Here is a 23,306-nt window from a genome sequence, read left to right as displayed (position 1 = left end):
GCGTCATGTGAATTTGACGCTCGAGTTGAAAAAATTGAACTCTCGCGTTTAATGCGGCACCGTTCAATCGCCTCAATCGTGTGATTCGCGCCGCGTCCACCGCTTCATGCACGCCGTCGGAGCGAATTCGCGTCTGTCCACGTCTCTGCATTGACTTTACATGTAATCGCGCCGCCCCCAAACGTCGCATCGCGTCCGGTGTGAACACAGCATTATGACGTGGTCACTGGAGTTTAACAGACTGTCTCAGCCTATTATTTTCCGTCTGATGGAGACTTCATACTGACTTCAACATGTTCCACATATTTTAGACATTATTGGTGACGTATGCTTTTAGTTCTAAAGTTTTCAGTTCAAATATTCTGCTGCTTTTTCATGCATTTAGACTTTTATTTTCTTGTTCTTATTTAGTGGGAATGCTGATACAGTTTTGAGATTTCTTCAAATGCCGTTGCCATGCCAACACAATGCTCGCCATGAAAAACGGTTTTCTCATAACTTCAGTGAAAATGCTCCAAACAGCCCAAAACTTCACAGGTTTGGTAACGATGCAGCCATCAACATATCTAAGCGTATTATGGGGTGTCATCAAATACCGTTGCCATGGCGACAGATCATTCACCATCAAGTTAGTTCAAAAGTTTGCAGTTCAAATATTCTGCTGCTTTTCCAAGCCTTTTTATTTTCCTTTCTTCTCTTATCACACATTCAAGCCCCCAGTGTTCATGTATCATTTCAATCTAAATTCTTCACTTTCTTCTTACACATTACATTTCAGCATAGCAGTTCAGCGTCAGCTTTTCAGCATAAAGCATTCCCACTAGCAATTTCTTCAGGAATTGCATTCTCTAGTTAAGATTGATGTGGGTAGAGACATTTACTTTAACAGGACATGCAGTCCTGCTGTGAATCTGAAAAAAATGCTGGTGCTTTTATGTTTGTGTTCTGCTGTGCTTTACAGCCTAACATTAAAACCAAAAAATAAAACTGCAGTTTTTCCTACCCGTCATTCCAGTGTGGTTTGAGATGCTTTTTTGTGAGTTCCATCACTCCATCGAACCACTGCCAAAAAGTGAAGTTCCTCCCTGGCAAGCTTTCCTGTAGGAAATGTATTTTTTTTAAAACACAGGATATGTACATAGATTATAAACTTCCTGTTCCCGAGTGTCCATCCAGTCCATAAGTACAGAGAACAGCATGTCCTTATCCCAGTTGTTTATGATTTACCAAGAGTGCAGCAGCTTGTGTATATGTTGTATGTACGGGTACAATTGTGAGTGTGTATGTGTGCAGTTCCTACCCCAGTCTGTGAAGCGGCTGAAACTTGATGTTCCTGTAATCTAATGAGACTGATGGTTTGTGGAGAACCTAAGTGTGCTTTCTGCCATCGCAAGCTGCTGTGAGCCAGAGAATGAGGCCTCCAGCCTTTCACTGTGTGGACAAACAGGCCCATTAAGATGAAGACCTGGCCATCAATGGGCCGTTCTCCCTCAAGCTGACTACAGAACAGAGCTGTAAGGGCACAGCAAATGGAGCATGAAATATTTCTGTGTGAATAGCCAATAGCAAATCACCCATGGAGAACAAGCATGCGGCTGAAATCGGCGTACTGAAAGTGGCCTGCAGGCGTTTGAACAATGCAAGGAGGAAAAAAACCCTCCCAGAAAGAAATCCATAAAGTTTAAACTGATGATGACAGACGATAATTCTGCTTTATATAAGGGTAGAGGAAGAGACTGGCACTGACCCTGTTAAACTGTGACCATGTCATAGTCATGTTGCGGTAGTCGTCAGGGTTGTTGCTGGAGCTGCTGAAGGCCTTCTGAGCGAGGAAGACCAGGTTCTCCTCAGACAGGCCTCGGTTACTCTGCACCTCAGCCTTGTACTTCATGTTGATGGCATCACACAGCTGAGGCCAGATCACTTTATCTGGCACGAGGAAAGGCACCCGTCCCTGTGGCACAGAGAAGACAGCAGAGGATTTACACCAGCTTTATCGACAGCAGAATGCAAAAAATAGTCATAGATACAGCATGTGCATATGTGAGCTCACAATGCATTAAAATCAACCAGTTACCATGTGTCTAGACAAATATCCAGTACACAGAAATAAATGTGCTCTGTAGCTTGTTCATAAATAAAGTTATTCATATAAAGGACAGCAACTGTTTAATGTTATAAAATGTCAGAAAACAACAACAAATGCCCATCTAAATCGTCAAAATGTATTACATAGAAAATAGTTTGAACACTGGAAAAATTAGATTTGAGCAACGTAGTGGAAAGTTAGAAAACTCGAAAACACAACGTGACACACGAGAGCTCGACTTAATTGCCAACATCAAGAATTTAGGGAAAGTTATGACTGGAGAAGGTCCGCAAGACATTTGCTGCAGACACAAAGTGACACAGCTCCTGGCTAAACAATACTCAAGATCTCTCCTCCAAGTCCCACGTCTTTAGCTACAATAGCTCTGAGAGAATCATCAACATTCTACATGAAGAGACATAACAAACCAATAACTATAACACCTCTATCGGCTGACGCCAACAGGCAGGAGTAAGGAGGCAAAACCCAATATCTCAGAGAGAGAGCGCGCAGACCCCCAAGGTCGCAGGCCTGTGTGTGCTTGACTGGTCAAATCAATGCTGAACATGTGATAAACAAAGGTACATTTGGTACATAAAACAGCCAGGTTTAGATGTTTTTGAAATATTTAAGAAACAAAATATAAAAAACTAATTCAAAAGGTTAAACAAGTCTGAATTAAATTATGATCACACTCAAAAAAACCTTTACTCACAGTTTCTGCAAAAGCGTTGTCCCACAGGACGGTTGCTGTGGCGTTATTGTCTTGGCTACCGTGAACAATCACCACTACAGGAAGTGATAACGTCTGCAAAGAGAAAAAGGGGAGACCAGTTCAGCGGAAGAATGCTGTGACAACTAATACTTTTTTATAAGTTAAATAAATGAATTCCTACTCTGGAATCTTTCAATTCAACATATTCTTTGTGATTACTGCTACTGAAAAGCAACTAAACATTTAAGATTCATCAATATGTAGCTTCTGTAAGAATGAAGAGGGAACCAGTTTTATTCTATCGTCCACATGCCCCAAACTTGTGGATCCATTATCCAGATTGGCAAATCAATATGTATTTTAAGCTGCACTTTAATCAATCATGCCAGATAATTATTACGTTTTTTTAAATATGTATATTCAATGCCAGATAAAGAAATATCCATTACAAAAAAGCACAACAAAACAAGTGATAGGGAAACTCTCTCATATAGACAGCTATATGATCCCCAAAATACAGGAGGCTCAATTTATTTAAATTTCTATCAACATTTTTGAATGTACCGATGATGTTGACCTAATTATTTGAAATACTGGAGAAATCCTATTTAGTTTATTTTGTCTTTTGTCACCTTTGTTTGTTACACAGTGTTGTCATAAGTTTTCATGTTTGTTATGTTTATTATTTTGCCTGTTACATGAAAAAAGCAATACATATGGCATAAGATATCATATCAGATATCAGTCAGATGAGGAATGAAAATGAGTATGATTGGCCAGCTGATGTGATGCACTGTACTTCACAGTATGTGTGGGAGTGGCTGTGTAAGGTTTTGTGACTTGTAGCTTTTAATAATGAAACAGATAACCCCTCTTGCAGGAGTAAGAATGCAGAGTATCTTTGTGCGTCCAGGCTTTTAAATGAGTTTCTTCCTCTCTTACCTTTACTTGAAAAACGAGCTCGTTGCCTCCGACGCTGAACTGAGACTCGAACAGGATGGTGAACTTCTCCTCCGTGACAGATTCTGCTCCCCGTCTGTCCGATCGCTTGATCCTCTTCAGGGACTACATGAAAGATGACATGAGTAAAAACGAGCAACACTGGATATATAGTACAGTTAGGCTGACAATGTACACATTATATGTACATGCATGAGTCAGACCTGACATGTAAATAATTCATGGAGTTCTTTTGGGACGTGATGTACAGAGAGAGGCTCTACTGGAGCTGCACACTGATCCTGCAAAGCATTGCTGATTTGCCATCAGTTTATGTGGGGTATACTGTACAGAAATGCTCACACTGGATGATGAAGTGCAGCTCAACACTGCTACCAAATCCTACAGAATGTTATTGAAATAATAAATATAGAGCTACAACTGTAAGATAAGTCAATGAATTGTTAAATCGATTGAAAGAAAGATAATTGCCCACTATATTGATATTCAGTTAATCATTAAAGTAATTGTTCCCCTTTAAAGAAAATGGCAGAAATTGCTGTTAGCCTCTCAAATATGTAGATTTCCTGCCTTTCGGTTTTATATCATATTAAACAGAATATTTCCTATCATCTAGGACTTGAGAAAATGGAATTGAAATGTAACAATATTTTCTTACATTTTATTAGACCAAAAGATCAATCAATGATCTAGAAGAAAAATAGGAATTTAAGTCTATAAGTCTAGACTATAGGACCTACATAACGTGCAAGTGAAGCTATTTCCCTTAAAAGGAAACGTATCTGACATATATAGGCACATCTTCCATAGATTTCCCTACTTCTGGTGAGCTAATAACTCAATGAGCTGTATGCAAAGGTAGACTACACTAAAACCATGCACACTGATTTTCTTATTTACTTCTCCTCGGGAACACTCACCATGTTTCTGAAGTGGGCGCTGAGAGTGCCGGTAGTCTGATGATACTCCATCACACAGTTATTGTTAAGAATTTCTCCGCTGCTGTCACTGAAGGAGAGACACAATCAACAAGTGAGTCAATTACCTGTAAAAATCTGCACTGAAGCACTCGAGTGCTGAGGATTATATTTGTCCCCGAACAAATTAAATAAGAAAATGACGTCAGGAGCTGAGTGAAACACAACAGGGGGTAGAAATGATGTTCATGCTCGTATGACTAGAAGGGTTAACTAACACTATGTTCTCTAGACGAGCAAACACCAGGCAGATGTCTGCAGATTGGGAGAGTGTGAGCAACAGCAGCAGATGAAGGCCGAGCTGATGAATTGCTCAACCATATAACCACTGGCTGCCTGGCTGACCTAGAGTCTTGGGAGGTTTTTGTATTTGTCAGGAGGAATGTGGAACGAGGCCGTGGAATAGGCTAAATGTGGATTCTGCATCCACACCATAGATTCCTCTGAGGCATTGTTCAAGTTCCAGCATGTCTGTGTGGTGAGGTCTGGGGAACACACTAGGCCACAGTTCATCCATTATCAACTAATCCATGAACAAAACTATGAATCGTTATCCCAATGGCGCCAAGGGAGCTCGTCGCGTTGTCCCCAGGAAATAAGGTAGGGATATTAAAAGGTTGTGTACAAAGCAGGAAACAGCCTGGATGTGTTGTTGCTACAGCATTTGTGTGTGTAACTTCTTGACATAAGATTTTCAACAACATAATTACTCTGTAGCTATGTCAGTTTGACAATAAAGAACCTTGAACCTTGAAATATTTGATTCAAACATGATTTTTCTATATCAATTCAAAATGAACCCTTCGCTAAAGTTCCCAGAAAAAAACACTAAACCATTTTTTTCTTGTTGACAATTTAGCTTTTCATTTGACAGAGGTGAAGAAATGGGGGAGAGAAAGAAACACACAAACAACATCAACACGGTCTCTCACCTACATGAAAACACACCAAGGGTTCATTATTTGATTTTGATTTTATGAGTTTTACCTTTTCCTTAACTTATTTTTACTGACTAACACTTTGGCATGGTCACGTTTAAGCCTACAAAGCATTTTGATTTGAGGGGTGTGACATCCAATATGGTCACATTTCTATCGGTTTGCACTGTTTCTCTGTTTTAAAATCCACACATGAACAGGGCAATGCACTTACTTCCTTGTGTTCTCGTTCTTCAGCAGGGCCTTGGCCTGCTGTTCACTGACGATGGTGGCTTTCACCTGCGGAGGGTTCATGTGCACGTTCAATTTGCCTCCTACTAGAAGGCGCACTGTAGCGGCAAACTTGGTTTGCGTTTTTAGCACCTGGGGAGGCTGTTTCTCAATGATGAAGGTGCTGTGGAGACACAAAGGGAGACAGACTGAGTGACGGAACTAAGCCCTGATCATTAGCTGGCTATTTGTTGTATTTCATCAGCAATAGCATGCAATAATTCACATGTACATGCCATGATTGCTTATTCGGGTATTTTTGTTGTAGCTAGTTACAAGGTATCATACATTTCCAATGGAATCGTGTCTAAATTAGAGAATGATACATTACAAAATCTTTAAACTTTCAAAAGACTGCACAAATGTTATGACTTGTACATTCTTTCTGCATGTTCATTGTACACATACAGTGCAGTGTTTGGTGTACATGCTAATTTCAAACTTACTGTCTCCTCAAGCCTCCTTTCAAATGTACTGACCTTCAGATTTGATATCATTAGCCTTTAAAAACAACAATAAAGTAATGAAGGAAATGGAAAGTAAGGTGGTATTTGTCTGTCTAGGTGTCTTCTGATGTTCACATGTACACAAACAGAGCAAGAGGAGAGACAATAGCAGACAGCCTAATGATCACGCCTGCAGGCTCAGAGGCCACTCCGAAGCACACACACACACCTTCAAGCCCTCTGATCTGCGGCTGACCTAAGTGATGAACACAAAACTCTCCCATTCTCAGCCTGAAACCTCCGGGGGCTTCAGGGGGAATATAAAGAGGATGTTGTTGAGGACACATAACCTGTGTTTGTACTGTGCGAGTTAGCAGTGCATTACTGCGTGGCGGCAGGCTTGTCTGTGGCCAATCAGGAATTGCTGTGACAGAAACATGTCTTCTTAATGTTCCCGGCTGGAACCATCTTGAAGAAAAGGAGAAGAGGACACTGGGTGCATACTGAGTCACTTCAATCTCTTCCACGTTTACCTCACTTGCATCTTTTCCTTGTGTCTTATGTGAACTGTGCTAAAGCTATTAAAGGCAAGAATGTATCACCTGAACAGCAGCAGCATGTTATCTGTTAACAAACACCCGCAGATGAAAAACAATCGGCACTTTGAATTCAAACGGAGTCCAGCTGAGAGGCACAGGAAAAGTAACCACATGCCTTTATTAATATTTTTTGCATCTGTATTTATTTATATTCTGACTGTGGGTTCATTATTTATCAGCCTAGAATATGATGGTGTCTTTTGAACACTGGAAATAATGATCAGCCTCAGATAAGACTGAAGGGAAATGACAATTTAAAAAAGTGTCTCTTGCCGATGGACAGACTATCTTACTCAATCTGAATTCAATTGCATCCATGAAAAAATGTAATGCGGGAAATAACAGATCATGGGAAGAAAATGAAAATGTTGAGACCATCAGTAATTGGTATTGAATAAGGGGTTGGTCAAAAACGTTCTGTGGAGGCTCTTTAGAGAAGAAAAAAGAGCTTTGAGATGTTCTTCAAGAGGGCAGACCAGAAAAAGAAGAATTATCAAATAAAAGGCTTGAGATCTTATCTCAACTGTTGTAAACATTAAATGATGTTCTGTTCAGAGATGCTGGAGGGCTGAAAGACTGTCAACCAAGTTGATTAGGTGTCAACCAAGTTTTCTGCAGTAAACAGTCATGAGGATTCAATCAAAAGATAAACAGGATGCCTGAGTAATTTAATTTAGGTAAAAGAGGATATCCCTCTCGCTGTTGACCACAAACACAAATAAGGTTGTGTAAGTAGGACTTTCCTGCATAAAGACCCACTGAATGCAGGGAATGACAATGCCTCACGCATTGTTCATAAAACACCTACACACATGCTGGGGCTGATAAACTTGTATTGACATTATACTAACCTACAATACTGCCCTTATATAATTGTTAGACAATATTCAGCCTTGAAAGGTGTTATAAACCCCAACACACACACACCTGGTGACCAATGCTGAGATGATATCTGTGATAGTACTGTTGAGGTCGTTGAGGAGCTCTTCAATGGGGCCGGGGATGGGCAGCTGTTGTCTGAGATGCTCTGCTCTCCGAATCTGCTGCCTGTTTTGCCAGATCGTTTCTGCCAGTTTCTCACACCTGACACACAAAAAATAAGATTACAGTATCAGCCGAATAATATTATCAGATATATTATGTTTCCTCACTATTTATAGACAATGGAACCAACTCCAGCAGCTGATTAGGAAATATTAAATAAAGTATAGTTTTAAATGACTGATCTTTGCCGGGATAGCTTTTTTAACTGAAAATAAGAGAGTAAAAGCCTAAAAAAAAAAGGGCCTGGTTTGCCTATGTTTGCGTTAAAAGGAGCCAATAAATTATGGTAATAAACTCAACGGGAGTCAATTTAGAGCACCTTAACCGGTGACCCTGTGCTGTGTGGGGTAGTCCCGTAGCTGTGATGTTGATGGGAGGTGGACCAGAACTCACCAGGACTGCAGGATGTCCAGGCCTCCCTCCGGCGGGCCCCCGTTGCCCGCCAGCTGTTGCCGTCTCTTCCACTGGATGAGCTCGTCATCCAGAATGATGGTCTGCTGCTTCCTCAGCAGCTGCAGTGTTTTCTGGTGTTTCTCTGCAAGATCCTGCACATAAAAACAAACATGGATGCTGACTCCAATCACACATTTGCACTCTTGCGCACACATACAGTTTGTTTTCTTAAAAGGTCCCCTATTATTAGGGATGCTCCGATCGCCAATTTTGGGGTCGATCGCCGATCGCCGGAATCAGTATCTGCCGATACCGATCGCCGATCCGATCGAGTGGGCGGGGCCTAAATGGAAGATTTAAACATCACTTTAATCTTCCATTTAAAGTGATGTTTAAAACTCAGTTAATGGGGCTCATTCACTGGAGCTTCCACAAACAACAATCAACTTAATTATTACATTCAAATTATGTATATTATTCAAGTTTACATTCACTTTGGATAATACCACGGGAGAAATGAGCAAGCGCTCTCTTTTCCTCTCTCCCTCTCTCTCTCCCCCTCTCTCCCCCTCTCTCCCCCCTCTCTCTCCCCCCTCTCTCCCTCTCCTGACAGCCCGTCAGTATCGTCTCATGCAGCTCGCTGATCCAGTAATGTGTGAGGCCGACAGTGAAGAATAAACATATTTATAACTAGTTTAGCTTGTTCCAGAGGTAGATAAAATAGCTAAGTGTGTTAGGTCTAACTCTTGTGTGTTTCGCTCCGCTCACCGGTCCATCACAGCGGGTGGAGCTGCAGGATTTCTGCTTCACACACACGTTGCATACCGCTATTTTACTGTCTTTTTCGGACACCTTAAAATAATGCCAGACCGGTGAAGCCATTTTGGCGAGCTTGTTTTGCCGTGTACAGAGAAAAGTGTCATGTATTTTACGTCATGCGATCGGCCCTCGCGATCGGCATGTTTAGAGAGCACCGATCGATCGGTAGAGAGTGAGTATCGGCAGATCTCGATCGGTGACCGATCGATCGGAGCATCCCTACCTATTATATTGTTTTTCATCAATATATTATAGGTCGCAGATATATAGAAAACATGTCTCTGAAGTGTTTGGCTCGAAATACCAAACAGATCACCCATTGTAGCATGCAGTGTTGTAGTCAAGTCACCAATTCACGAGTCCAAGTCATTCTCGAGTCCCCACTTTTCGAGTCCGAGTCCAAGTTCGAGTCACCTAGGGAGAGTCGGAGTCGAGTCGGTGTCCAAGTCCGAGTCACCCAAGGAGTGTCCGAGTCGAGTCCGAGTCATCATTACCTGTGTTCGAGTCCGAGTCCGAGTCCAAGTCCGAGTCACCCAAGAAGAGTCCAAGTCTGAGTCACAAGTCTTCATGTATTAATCTTCGTGGATATATGTGTTGAAATGTAGCTGCTCCTCTACATTGCTTTTATCCTGTCATGTTATACTAATGTGTCTATTGAACTGCTGTGAAGCCAGTTTGGCTACAATTCTTGTATAAAAGGTGCTATACAAATATAGGTTCAAGGTTCAAGGTTCTTTATTGTCAATCTGACATAGCTACAGAGTAATTATGCAGTTGAAAATCTTATGTCACAGGCTTCTCCAACAATGCAACATAATAACATAACATAATAACAATAAGAGCAAGAGCAATACAAAAATAATAATAGTTATAAAAATGAAATAAAGTTATGATGTGGAATAGTGCAGTATGAGTCTATATACAAGTTATTGGAATGATATATATATATTAGGTATTAGATACATACTACTGAGTAGCAGTTGAATGTTTGAAGTTGTTTCAACAGTTCAATTTTTTAACAGTCTCACTGCCCGCGGGAAGAAACTGTCTCCGAATCTTCTTGTCCTTGCCAGGATGCTGCGGTAACGTCTGCCAGACGGCAACAGAAAGAACAGTTTGTGGCTGGGGTGATGGGGGTCTTTGATAATCCGTAGTGATTTCTTCCTGAGCCGCTGGGAGTAAAGGTCCTCCATGGATGGCAGCTCCGTCCTGGTGATGTGCTGTGCAGTTTTCACCACCCTCTGTAAAGCCTTACGATCGAGGTCGGTGCAGCTGCCGTACCAGGCCGTCATGCTGCCAGTGAGGATACTCTCTATCGTGCACCTGTAGAAGTTGCAGAGTATCCTGGAATCCATTTTGAACCTCCTCAACCTGCGGAGGAAGAAGAGCCGCTGTCGAGCTTTCTTAGTGATGGTGGTGGTGTGAAGAGACCATGTCAGGTCCTCAGTGATGTGGACCCCAAGGAACCTGAAGCTTTTGACTCTCTCCACCGTAGTCCCATTGATGGCGATGGGGGCGTGTCCCTCTCCCTGCTGCTTCCTGTAGTCCACAATCAGCTCCTTTGTTTTGCTGATGTTGAGATGGAGGTTGTTCTCCTGGCACCAAGATGTCAGGTTTTCGACCTCCTCTCTGTATGCCGTCTCGTCATCGTCTGTGATCTGGCCGATGACGGTCGTGTCATCAGCAAACTTCACGATGGTGTTGGAGCTGTGTGTGGCCACGCAGTCGTGGGTGAACAGGGAGTAGAGGAGAGGGCTGAGCACGCAGCCTTGAGGGGCACCGGTGTTGAGAATCAGGGTGGAGGATGTGATATTTCCCACCCGCACTGCCTGGGGTCTGCCCGTCAGGAAGTTCAGGATCCAGTCGCAGAGGGCGCTGTTGAGTCCGAGGTCTCTGAGCTTGATGGCCAGCTTGGAGGGCACAATGGTGTTGAATGCTGAACTGTAGTCAATGAACAGCATTCTCACATATGTGTTCCTCTTCTTCGGGTCCAGGTGTGAGAGGGCAGTGTGGAGGGTGAGGGCTATGGCGTCGTCTGTGGACCTGTTTGCTCTGTAGGCAAACTGCAGGGGGTCCAGAGATTCAGGGAGGGGAGGAGGTGATGAATAATTTGACTAACCGCTCAAAGCACTTCATTATGATGGAGGTGAGTGCTACTGGGCGGTAGTCGTTGGGGCAGGTGATGATTGTCTTTTTGGGGACAGGAATGATGGTGGAGTGTTTAAGACATGTGGGGACTACAGACTGCAGCAGGGACCTGTTGAAGATGTCTGTGAACACCTCTGCCAGCTGAACTGCACACACCCTGAGAACACGGCCAGGGATGCCATCAGGTCCAGGAGCCTTGTGTGGGTTAACCCTTTTTAAAGGATTTACACACATCTGCCCTATTTAAAACAAAAGGGCAGTGTAGCTCCTGGTCCCTCTGTACCTCCACAGCCTGGCTGCTCTCAAAGCGTGCAAAAAAACTGTTTAGCTCATCTGGGAGAGATGCGCACGCAGACACTCCCGCAGCACCCCCCGCTGCTCCTTGTAGTCAGTCATTGTCCTTAGTCCCGCCCACATATTCCTAGTGTTACAGCCTTTGAAGTCAGATTCCACCTTCTCTTTGTACTGTCTCTTTGCATTTTTTATTGCTCTCCGGAGATCATACCTAGACTTCCTGTACTCCTCCAAATCTCCCGCTGTGTGCGCGAGAGTGCGCGCTTTCAGTTTGCCGCGCACCTCACCGTTTACCCAGGGCTTTTGATTTGGGAATGTCCGTACAGAAACCTTCGGTACCACGTCATCGATGCATTTCCCAATGTAGCAGATGACAGTGTCCGTGTGTGTGTTGATGTTATTGTCCTCAAACACACTCCAATCCGTGGATGCAAAGCAATCCTGCAGTGCTGAATCTGACTCCTCGCTCCATCGTTGTACTGTCCTTGTTATCCTTGTTATCCTTGTTATATAAAGCTTATTACTAATATTAATATTATTAATATTATTATTATTTTTATTATTTATTATTTATTTTTGTAAATGACCTTTAATATGTCTAACTATATTTAAAATTAGTTACCTTTTAGAGAAGTGATTATATTTGTATGCCAATATTTTCCTATGGTAAAGTTTTCGTTTTGCACTTTTATTTTGATAGTAATAAAATCGGGACTCTTATTTTGAAGGAAGTTTTACCGGAAGTCAATGGACAACGGAGCAGTGTAAAGTGTAAACCATGGATGTATAATAAGAACTGGATACAGCGTGGGAGGCGGGGCCTCATTCATTCCTATGAGAGTTGCTCATTCGCGCATGATGATAAAATGGCCCAACTTTTGAGAGAGTGAAACGTCACAGATTACCCGGCATGCCTGAGAAGAACCCGTATGTGCGCTCATAGCGCATGCGCAACTTTAACCATGCCCCCCAAAATGCTCGTTCACATCAAGCACGTCAATTTGCGTACACGTAACAGCACCGCACGTTCATGACAGCATGGTAATGGTTTGTTATTATGGTAGATTTGATATTAACGAGGCGGCAGTTAGCAGCTAGCGGTTAGCTAGTAATTATGCTAATTTACACATCAATCGTTATGTACTTTTATATTACGCTGTAACAGGATCTAGTGATATCCAAGCAACAGAGCTTCCATTTAGCATGAAAGAATTATTGCACTGTATATATATATAATTATATGCATATGTATGATATATATATATATATACATATATATATAATATATGTATATGCCATATGTGATGTAGTATATATATATATACATATATATATATATATATATAGCTACATATATATATATACATATAGATATATATATATATATTACATATATATACATATATATACATAATATATATATACATATCTCCATGTATATATATATATATGTATATATATAGATATACCTATATATATATGTATATCTATACATATATATATATGTATATATATATGTATATACGAGTCGAGCCTCGTGTCCCGAAAATCGGCACTCGAGTCCGAGTCAAGGTAGCATCCCATAAACCCCTCTGTTTCAGCCCTGTTTCAAAAATGCTAATTCTCTGTCTGTTACTTCAGATGAAAATAAGGAGCCACTCCCCACGCCCCTCTGAGAGATATTTGGTTAAAAAGAACACAATGGTGCTCTAGGAGGAGATTCAGGTGATAAGGTGGGGGGGGGGGGGGGGGTTACCTTGGTTGGTTATTGGCCAAAAAAAACGTTATGACATCATAAAGTGGCCGGAATCTGATCAGCTCATTTTCAGACAGGTTTTTATATAAATGGATCAGGACAAAAAGTGAGCAAATCTTTTTTCCTGAAACTTTCAGAATCTCTTTACACAGAGGGGACACATGTTTATGTATAAAAGACATGAAAAAGTGGATTTTGCATAATAGGAGACCTTTAAAGTGTGCATGTTCTTACCAGTCTGTATTTCTGTAGTGTGTTGGCCTCTCTGGTCAGCCATGCCTCCACAGTGGCTCTCTTGCTCAGGAGGGCGGGCTCCCGTAGCTGTCTGTCAGCAGGGGGCAGCGTGGCCAGGCTGGTCAGCTGAGCTGAGGAGGGGTGGGGTTGTTGCCATCCACAAGGGGGAGGGGTGGGGGAAAGGGAGTTGAGATACAAATCTTTAACCTACGCCCGTTCAGTGTACATACATGCCACCTGAAGTGATAATGACTTAATAAGGATATCTACCTCTAGGATCATGCAGATGTCATAACAACTAGGCGTTGATACACACCTATGCAAAGGTTGCTGATTATAGGTATAAGTGTTTGTTTTCCATTGCTGATTTACAGGATTCAATATATTACAGACAGCTGTGATATGTATGTTGGGTGAGGAATGATCTATTTTATTCAAATTTGATTTTCTAATATGACATTTACAAGATTCAAAGCCTTGTTAAAAAAGCACAAACCACTCAGCACTCTTAATTTGTTTCTTTTTTGTTTTACAATTTGTATTAAATAATAACCATTGACTTTTCAATAAGTGAGAAAAATTGAGAAATGGTTTGTCCATCTTAAATTCTAAATGTATCTAGAAGCATTAAATCCTGTTTGGCATAATGATATGATGGATAACTGTCGAATAACCGATTATCGAACTGTTGACAATTTTTCTGTCCCTTCACAGTCAAAATATCAGCTCTTCCTCCCAGCAGCAGTAATGAGATGCAGGTCCTGGGGCCTCACCCTGGATGCGGAGGCTCTCCTGATACTGGATGATGAAGTACTCCTGGTTGTGCTGGAGCTTGCGCAGATCGTTCTCAGTGTCCTGGGTCAGCAGTCGAAGCTCCTCAAAAGCTTGGTTGATCTGTTGGTATTTCTGAGACATGCTGTCCATCATCCCGCCCACTGGAGAGCTCGACTGTCAATAACAAAGTGCGATTTAGAGAATCACGGCACGGAGGAAATGGCGGGTTTGGCAACAGTAATTGGTAAGGTTGCATGGCCTGTGTATTGTCTGTCAGTGGGTTGTTTATGATGGTTGTTATGGGAAATGGCTGGCCTGAGCTATTGGGGATATCTGTGGGGGATGGAGCATGCATTTGAAACCTAGCTGGACTTGATGAATTGACCACTACGTGCGTCAGTTGAGCTATTTGACTGTGAAATCCCCAGTGACCACAAGCCTGATGGGAACACTGTAGATAGAGAAGGAAGTATTGCATCTGCTTATCATCCTCAGGCAGACTGCATGGGCAGTTAAGGCTCTGAACAAGCACACTATAGTGCCTTAAGGTTCAGGCTAAATACAGATAGGCTACATTGAATCAGTCAAAATATGCATTCCACTAATAGAAAAGGCCTGTTGTGAATGGAAATCAATTCACCGCAGGAGTTAGTTAAAGTCACATGTTTTATGATCTGATGGCTCTAAGGTTTTATAACTCAGTGCCTTTTATAAACCGTGAAATGGTTTCTTACCCTCTGTACTGCAGTTATGCAGTGAAGCTATACTAAAGGTTTACTTAAAAACCATAAAACAGCATGATTGAATAAGTATGAGTCTCCCTATCTGATTTTAAATAATCCAAAGGAATCTGCAGACCTGGGGGGATAAATGGAGGAAACACAATTACCCAGGCTCTGAATCAGTTACCATTATGTAGTTCAGCTTCTGTTTGTGCTTGCAGGCGTTGTACGGGCTATGAAATGAATAATGCATGGAGAAGCCACAGGTGTTTGTCTAAGCAAGGTTACATTTCAGTGGGGGTGTCTGGTGTTGACAAATGAGCCGAAGCGTGCACACGGGTGTCGGCTTATATATGTTTTACAGCACACGCATGCATCCTACTCACATTGGTGGCCTCTCTGACGAGCCTCTGCTCTGTGTAGAGGATGTGTTTGATGCATCGGACCAACTCCAGAGGACAGCGGTCATACGTGCTCTGAAAGACAAGGAGAACATGTGCCGTGTTAGGACCTATTAGCCCCTGACGAGCGGAGCGGCCGGCGCACACAGGACTCGCCAATTTAGTGGCATCAAGGAAGCTCGCTAAGTTCTGGAGCCAACACGGCAAACACTAAGAGCCATTAGAAGAGCCTAATGAGACCCATCTCTGAGGCACGGCGCACTTCATATACCATTCATTAGCATGGACACACATTGTCAAGCACACTCCAGAGTTGAGTGGTTTATGTGTTACAGTAATATGTTATCCTCTGATGAGAAGGGAATCAATTCACAGTTTCACTTTCAGTTTAAAAGATTCTGTCGAAAGGCAGTTTGTGATATTTTTGTTGTTTCCTGTTTTAAGTCAAAGAGTGATTTAACAGCCGAGTTGCTTTAATTGTGAGTATAACTCAACACAAACCAACCTTAGATGATAAAAACAACACAGGGCATCAGCAGTTTTGGTTTCCTTGAGTTATTTCCATAAAGGACACTTTTTATATTTTATACTCAACCACATCAGTACTGCATGTACTGTATGCTCACAGTCCCAGAAGGGAAAACTGAGTGGTACTGTAGGAATTTGGGATTGCAGTTTGATGTTACACTGCCAACCCCCTTCACCCTGTTCCTCTGGCCACGGAGGGGAGAAGACAAACAGAAGAACGGATCTGGGAGCAGGATCATAAATAGCAGCGCTGGCTGGCTACCAAGGCCCTCACTGGGTTGTCTTCTTGTTTTCCTCATGGAGGATACAACCTGTTCTGAAAACATATTGTCCACTGCGTGCTATTTCTAAGAACTACTAGCAAACAGTTGTATCTTTCAACCCTTTGCTTAAAATGTTCCCACACTATTTAAAGGTATTTTGTGAAAACATGATCTCATTTAAATAATCATGCAGAGATGTTTTCGGCTTATTGTATTGTATGAACAGTAGTTACTTCATGATCCAGTGTTTTTTGTTCTTTTGACTTGTACTGTAGCCATTAGAAAAAGTATCAAATTAAACTCTAAGCTAAATTAAATCAAGGTATTTTACTTATAAATAACTGAAAGCAGTTGATATACAATCTTCCTTTGTTCTTTGTGTGTTCTTAAACCCTGGCCGTACTGAACCTCATGCACTCTCTCTCTCTCTGCAAACCAGCCACAAATTGTATATTAAGCTAGTGAGACACTGTATATTTCTGGGTATAAAGTGCTGTTCTCATGATTGGTTAGGTATATTTCCAAAAGACTTACCTTGAGCTGGCTGGCGTAGTGTCCCAGTTTGATTTTGAGTAGAAAGCCGTCCTCTCCCACCTGGTGCTCGGCCTTGTTTTGCAGCTCCTGAATCAGACTGTCCAACAGGCGCTTGGCCTTGAACTCTTCCTGTGGGTTCTCCAGGTCTATTGCATCCCTAACAACACACACACACACACAAGCATGCACATCAATACATGCACGTGGCTAATAAATTAAATTGAAGATGTTGAAAATAGCAAACAAAGAGCCAATTGTGAAAATATGCTCACATGGAAAAACACACGCACACACACACACACACACACTAAATTAGGTTGTTGTGCTGCAGAACAACTCACCAGAGCTGGCTCTCTATCCACTGGGACAGATAATGTCGCACCTCGATGGGGAAGTGCTGCCCGTACAGAGACTGCATCTGGTGCAGAGCATCTCCCTGGAGCTGCTGGGCCTGGATCCACACTGCCATCTTCAACACCCTGAGGTTGACAAATAGATTGTTATCAATAAGAGAGCGAGAAACACAGTTAAAGAAAAGAGCAAGGTGATGAGAGAAAAGATCATTTAAAGAGTCCCAATTATGCATCTTTAGGTTTTCCTTTTCTTTGTTATACAGGGTTTTGTGCATGTAAATGGACTGCAAGGGCTACAATCCCAAAGTTCTAACACATTGTACGTGATAGGTTAAGGGGCAGGAAATCTCTAAGCGGTTGATCAATCACAACAGAGCCGGCCAGCTAACCAATCAGAGCAGACTGTGCTCTGGTTTCAGACAGAGGGTGAAAGAGGTGCTGCAGCACAGGCAGTATGAGAAAAATAAAGAGCTTTTTGAACATTAAAGCATGGAAATAAACAGTAGTGTGTTACAGTAGAGCAGGGATCACCAACTACAGTACACGCTCATGTACTGCGGAGCGCATAAAGCAGACTCTTCACGCTAACGAAGGATCACTTCTTCATCAGGGCAGGGAAGGCTACGCAGTACGCAGGCTACTGTCCCGCAGCTGCTGCCTCTCTGTTGGACTCTGTTGGAGGGGGTGCATGTAGTGATGCTTCGGAGCATGTGGCGAGTAATTCCTGAAGCTTTTTGTGAAGCTTGTATCGAGGCTTGTATCGTTTTGGGCCAATGACGTCACCGATGACAAACGAAGCCTCGCTGCCTCTCAATACCACGTGACTGCTTCAGAAAGTGCTTTAGATCGGTTGAACCACAACGCTCATAATACCCATGGATGTATAATAAAAACGATATTACCCCTCCTGTACCCGGGCCCAGTGACACGATGGAATTAAGAGAGCTCAGACCCTCACTTATATAGAGGTCGGAACATGTCATACGTATAAATAAATAAAAGCATAAATAAATGTAGGAATAAAAACATGAATAAATAAATAAATGAATAAATAAAGGAATAATGAGTATCCAGTTTTTTCGGATTGAGCCAGTGTGTGTGCTGTGGCTCAGCTGGAAAGCAGTTTACTTACAACTGCAGGGTCCCTGGTTCAACGACTGGTCAATACGTATTTTTTTTGTTTATAAAAGCTACAGCTAAATGTGATAATGTAGTTAATAAATGTATTCTTTGATATGGTTTAGCCTTTCTCAGGCTACAACATGGTTAAGTTTACGAATATTATTAAGGTATACAAATCCCTCTTTGCAATGTTTACCAGCCTCCTTAGGGTTTTCAATCACAATCATTAAACTGGAATAAATACAATATTGTTAACATGAAAACGTGATGTTATGTTCGTTGTTTAGAGTTATTCTAAGGCTTTACTCATTGGGTACTCGGTATGAGATACAGCACACTGGGTGTTTCTCAATCGCGAGTACGCTTGCTTGGTAGCACATGTCTGCCGAGCATCTTGCTTCAGAAGCGAGTCAAGAATACTTCCTGGCATTCGGAAAACGAAGAGTGGAACAGGCTAGCAAGTGTGCAGGTGTGCGTCATGAGAGGCCCCGCCTTACATCTTCCGCCACAGATTTGGGGAAATTGGTCCGTGCGCAAAGCATTGTGGGGATTTTAAGACCGCGAAGTCTACTCATGTGCACACTCGATATTTCTCCAAACGGAGTACGCCGGGCTCGGTAGATTTCCAAGTATGCTGGAGATTGGAACAGTACTTCGGCGGCACTCGATGACGTAGTATGCTTGAAATAGTGGCTCTGAAGCAGCTTTACTCGCGATTGAGAAACACCCACTGTTGAGATCTGCCTGTTTTACACACTTTGACCAACAGGGGGGTTTGCGTTCAGATGAAGCCCATGATGAAGCCTCATGAGATGAACCCTTTTGTGAACCAATTGGCTGGAAAGCTTCAAAGCTTCATAAGGCTTCATCTCGCTATCACTAGGTGCATGTACTGTGAAGTCGCCGGAGCCTCGCAGCGGGACTACTGCTGCGGAGCGCATAAAGCAGACTCTTCACGCTAACGAAGGATCACTTCTTCTTCAGGGCACTGGCAGGGAAGGCTACGCAGTACGCAGTCTACTGTCCCGCAGCTGCTGCCTCTCTGTTGGACTCCGATACTGCACATTACTCACGAGACGTTGTACAAAAAAAATGAGTGAGGGGCGAACGCACTAACCACTCCGCCAGCGCCACAGCGCGTGCCGGATGAGAATGTCTGGCGTGCCAGATTTGGCCCGCGGGCCGCCAGTTGATGGTCACTACAGTAGAGGCACAAAACACTCAAATTAATTTGAAAATGACCACAATATGTCCTCTTTTTAGACAAAACAATCTTCTCCCTATGTCCTTACAGGAGTGGCAAGGCCACAAGGAACCAATAGAGATGTTTTATTTCTCACAGTCTGCATGCCATATTTATGAGTAGAGAATGGCTGCATGAGAAATCAGGAGATGTAGAAAATGTGATATCCTAAACCATATTATGAAACCTAAAATAATTAGCAAAATAGGGCCCCTTTAAGGTCACATAACAATGTGCAGGGGGCTGTAGTAAGATGCCCTGTATCTAAGCTGCCAGGCCACATGTAGTCAACTCTCTGACTACATGTGGTACATTAGATGTGTACTAACAGAAAGCTTGCCAGTGGAGTGGGGACGAATTATCTTAAGCTTGTAGGAATTGTATACAAAAAGGATATTGAATAAAGCCACAATAAATTGAACTGAACTCCCTGACATGTAAGTACAAGCTCCCACAATTATGATTTGGTGAATGAAACCTACAATATACAGATGTTTCTGGTGTTGAGCCGGTCGTGTGTGTTGCTCTGAACATGTTGAAGGCTCAAACAGCCTCCTCTGTGGAGCCAACAGCTCTGCGTTGAGTTTTACTATGTCTTGGTTTAAAGGACTTGTGTTGGGTCACTGCTACTTGTTTCCAGTCAACACACCCACTCACTCTTCTCAAAAGTGGCACAGTCACTGTCAGTAAAAGACTGAGCGATATGAGTATGCGGGAAGTTGTGGTGCATTCGTGTGTTTATGTGTGTGTGTGTGTGTGCATACGTGTGTGTGTGTGTGTGTGTGTGTGTGTGTGTGTGTGTGTGTGTGTGTGTGTGTGTGTGTGTGTGTGTGTGTGTGTGTGTGTGTGTGTGTGTGTGTGTTATTGACACAAACAGACCTACACACAGCATCTAAACATGAATGTCCTTAATCATACTGCACATTTACAATATGCACAATACCCAAAAGGCTTTAAAGGACGTTACTTTTACCATTTCAAACCTTCCTTCTAACCATTTTTTCCCTGACAAAACAGATGCTAGTGAGTAATTGATATTTTACAGTGATTTTGCACATTGCACAAGAATTGAAGAAGATCGCATGACATGAACAAATGATCTTCAGTTATCAGTGTTATGATCCGATGAGCTTGAATAAATAATACATCTATTTATTATAAACTGAAGAACCTGGTCACAAACATCTCCTCTAATCATCAGAAGAAACTGGTGTGTGTGTAATGGCCCAAATCATTCCTCATAGCTGAGCTCAGATGCGTTCATGTTCACCATGTTTAGGTTGGACGAGCTCAGAGGGATAATTCCACTCCTTATAGACGTTTAAGACTGGAGCCACTAATCCTGTCTGCCTATTATAATGCTCCTGCTCTCATAACACACCAATGAGTACTGAACTTTAACCTTTGACCTTCCAGCTTGTCCTTATCCACCAGAGACGTCAGACTACAGAGCTTCAGGAAGAAGGCAAATTATTGAACAATGTTAGTAATCACCTCTCTGTGGAGAGAAAGCTTTGAGCCTCAAATCCTGAAAGATGGCTTCATTTAACTGTGAGCTGAAATCACAACAGCCACACTTATACTATCACATTTAAAATAACTTTCCCTGCACTGATCAACTTAAACGCAATAAGAACTTGGTTCAAAACATTAGTCAAGAGCTTTGCATAATACTGTTACTTCAGATTTTGTAATCATAATGTAGTGCTATGATATTTATCAGTATGGTCAAATGGGATAGAGGTTGGAGATGTTCTATATTCTCTGCTGCTGTTGATCGCTGAAAGGTTTCGCTGGTCCTGATTGACAAAGCTAGTCAATGTTGGAAGAAGTAATCAGATCCTTTACTTAAGTAAAAGTAAAAATACTATGGTCTTAAAATACTCAACTACAAGTAAATGTCCTTAAGTATTTGATTCAAAATGCACTTAAAATACAAAAAGTAAAGTACTCATTCTGCACAACGGTCGATTTCAGAATAATATTAAGTGCAGAAGATGTATAATCTTATTGTACTTCAATAGTACACATTATGCAGAATATATATGTTTACAGTATCATATTATTGTTGTTATTATAAATACATTTTAGTTGCATTAAAATGTTGTAGTTTGTCAATTTGGACCATATTTAGTACTAAGTAAATATACTTGAAATACTGTGTAGGTTAGCAGTACAGTACTGCTTTATGCCATATCAGCATATCTTGTGTTTTGATATGTACAGTAACTGTGTGTTAAATAAATGTTGTGGATTAAAAAGTGCAATATTTTCATCTGAAATGTAGTGGAGTAGAAGTAGAAAGTATCATTAAATGGAAATACTCCGGTAAAGTACAAATATGTTGCCTCTGTGTTTAGTGTCCTGTCTGTCTGTAACTTTGTGTGGAGGTGTTACCACTGAACAGGTCTCTCTTGAGAATGAGACCTTGTGTCTCAATGAGATTCACCTGTATAAATAAAGGCAAAAAAGTACAATACTTGAGTAAATGTACTTAGTAACTTTCCACCACTGAAGCTAGTTATGTGTAATTTAATTTAATAAGTTAAAGCTACCCGTCTCAAATAACAACATTTCCCCAATACAACATGACATTTTCGATTACCTTTGCTGTAGTGTGAATGTTAATCTAAGGCTTATGGCATAGGTTCGAAAGACAATAAAGTGCTTATCAAATGAGCAAAATGCACATGGTTTATCTGTGAGGGCGTCAGCAGCGAGGATCAGCACTCGTACTATCAGCTGATAGGAGGAGGAGCCGAACAGGAAGAGCATGAAATCTTTCTGTGACACCCATTGTGGCTGCAAGACTGTCCTTCTGTTCCATCCTGTATTACACAGACACACACATAAGAGCATGCTGGGAGCTAAAGGTTTAAACAGTGCTGCCAAAAGACAGAGACAAAGTGGTGTTTACTAGTCTGTGTGTCTCTTTAACAGCTCTATAAGGTGGATGCTCCTGGCGCTGTGTGCCAACCATTAGCACCTTGATTCTCACCTCCAACAGCAGAATGAGATGCTTCCCAGCAGCTGTTTCCCTCTGAATAACCTCAACATGCTAATGCCCTGGCATGAACCCGAGTTCTGCTGTGAAAAGACTCTTTCAATTTGACCGTCCTCTCTTTACAAGAAACTCTCAATGCCGTCACACATTTGATCACTCATTACACTACAGGTTTCTAAAGAAAAGAAAAGAAAACCTTACCTCTTGCCTTCAGCTCCGTGTTACCATGTAACAGCAGGAAACTCTAAAGAGGAGCACCACAAACCTGAGACACAGACAGAGAGTCACAGAGAGAGAAAGCAAAAAGAGGAAGTGAGTCAACCTTGGGTGCTTCTGAGGAAGCTATCTTTTTTCTTCACGTGGACCCGAGCATTAACAAAAAGGTTAAGAGAGAGCTGAAGGGTGAAAGGGAAAGTCAGCTGAACAGATTTCTCTTTATTCTAGTTATCTTGTCAAGTAATACCAATATTTATGAAACTTCCACACAAGCATGGCTCTCATAGTGATGCTATGTAGAGATTAATGTCCCTGCAATTAAGCAGACATTTGTTGTAGAGATGATAGAGATGTGGCCAGAGAGCAATTTGAAGTTCCATTTCATGAACACATATTGACCAAACATTCTTTAAATGCTAAAACAAATACAAAAGAACCACTGTTTTTGATTTGGATTTATGTTC

The 23,306-nt window shown here is 41.8% G+C and overlaps 1 protein-coding gene across 3 annotated transcripts in view; it reads right to left on the bottom strand.

Moving 5' to 3' along the window:
- The window catches only part of stat5a (signal transducer and activator of transcription 5a), a 64,094-nt gene that overhangs the window by 6,235 nt on the left and 34,553 nt on the right, over positions 1–23,306 (bottom strand). For 2 of the 3 annotated variants that reach the window (XM_034144050.1, XM_034144052.1), the window contains exons 2-15: positions 22,828–22,891; positions 17,246–17,383; positions 16,905–17,061; positions 15,565–15,654; positions 14,456–14,630; positions 13,683–13,813; positions 8,432–8,583; positions 7,922–8,077; positions 5,894–6,073; positions 4,685–4,772; positions 3,747–3,869; positions 2,805–2,897; positions 1,748–1,954; positions 1,004–1,098 (exon numbers count right to left, since the gene is read on the bottom strand). In XM_034144050.1, coding sequence (XP_033999941.1) covers positions 1,004–1,098; positions 1,748–1,954; positions 2,805–2,897; positions 3,747–3,869; positions 4,685–4,772; positions 5,894–6,073; positions 7,922–8,077; positions 8,432–8,583; positions 13,683–13,813; positions 14,456–14,630; positions 15,565–15,654; positions 16,905–17,061; positions 17,246–17,373 — 1,775 coding nt within the window. In that variant the 5' untranslated portion in view covers positions 17,374–17,383; positions 22,828–22,891. The remainder of the gene's footprint in view (positions 1–1,003; positions 1,099–1,747; positions 1,955–2,804; positions 2,898–3,746; positions 3,870–4,684; positions 4,773–5,893; positions 6,074–7,921; positions 8,078–8,431; positions 8,584–13,682; positions 13,814–14,455; positions 14,631–15,564; positions 15,655–16,904; positions 17,062–17,245; positions 17,384–22,827; positions 22,892–23,306) is intronic. The other variant, XM_034144051.1, reaches the window with a different exon arrangement.

The sequence above is a fragment of the Trematomus bernacchii genome, unplaced genomic scaffold, assembly GCF_902827165.1.
Source record: "Trematomus bernacchii unplaced genomic scaffold, fTreBer1.1, whole genome shotgun sequence".
Taxonomy (NCBI): domain Eukaryota; kingdom Metazoa; phylum Chordata; class Actinopteri; order Perciformes; family Nototheniidae; genus Trematomus; species Trematomus bernacchii.
The sequence above is the reverse complement of the archived record's forward strand: the minus strand, read 5'-3'. Positions and strand labels throughout refer to the sequence as shown.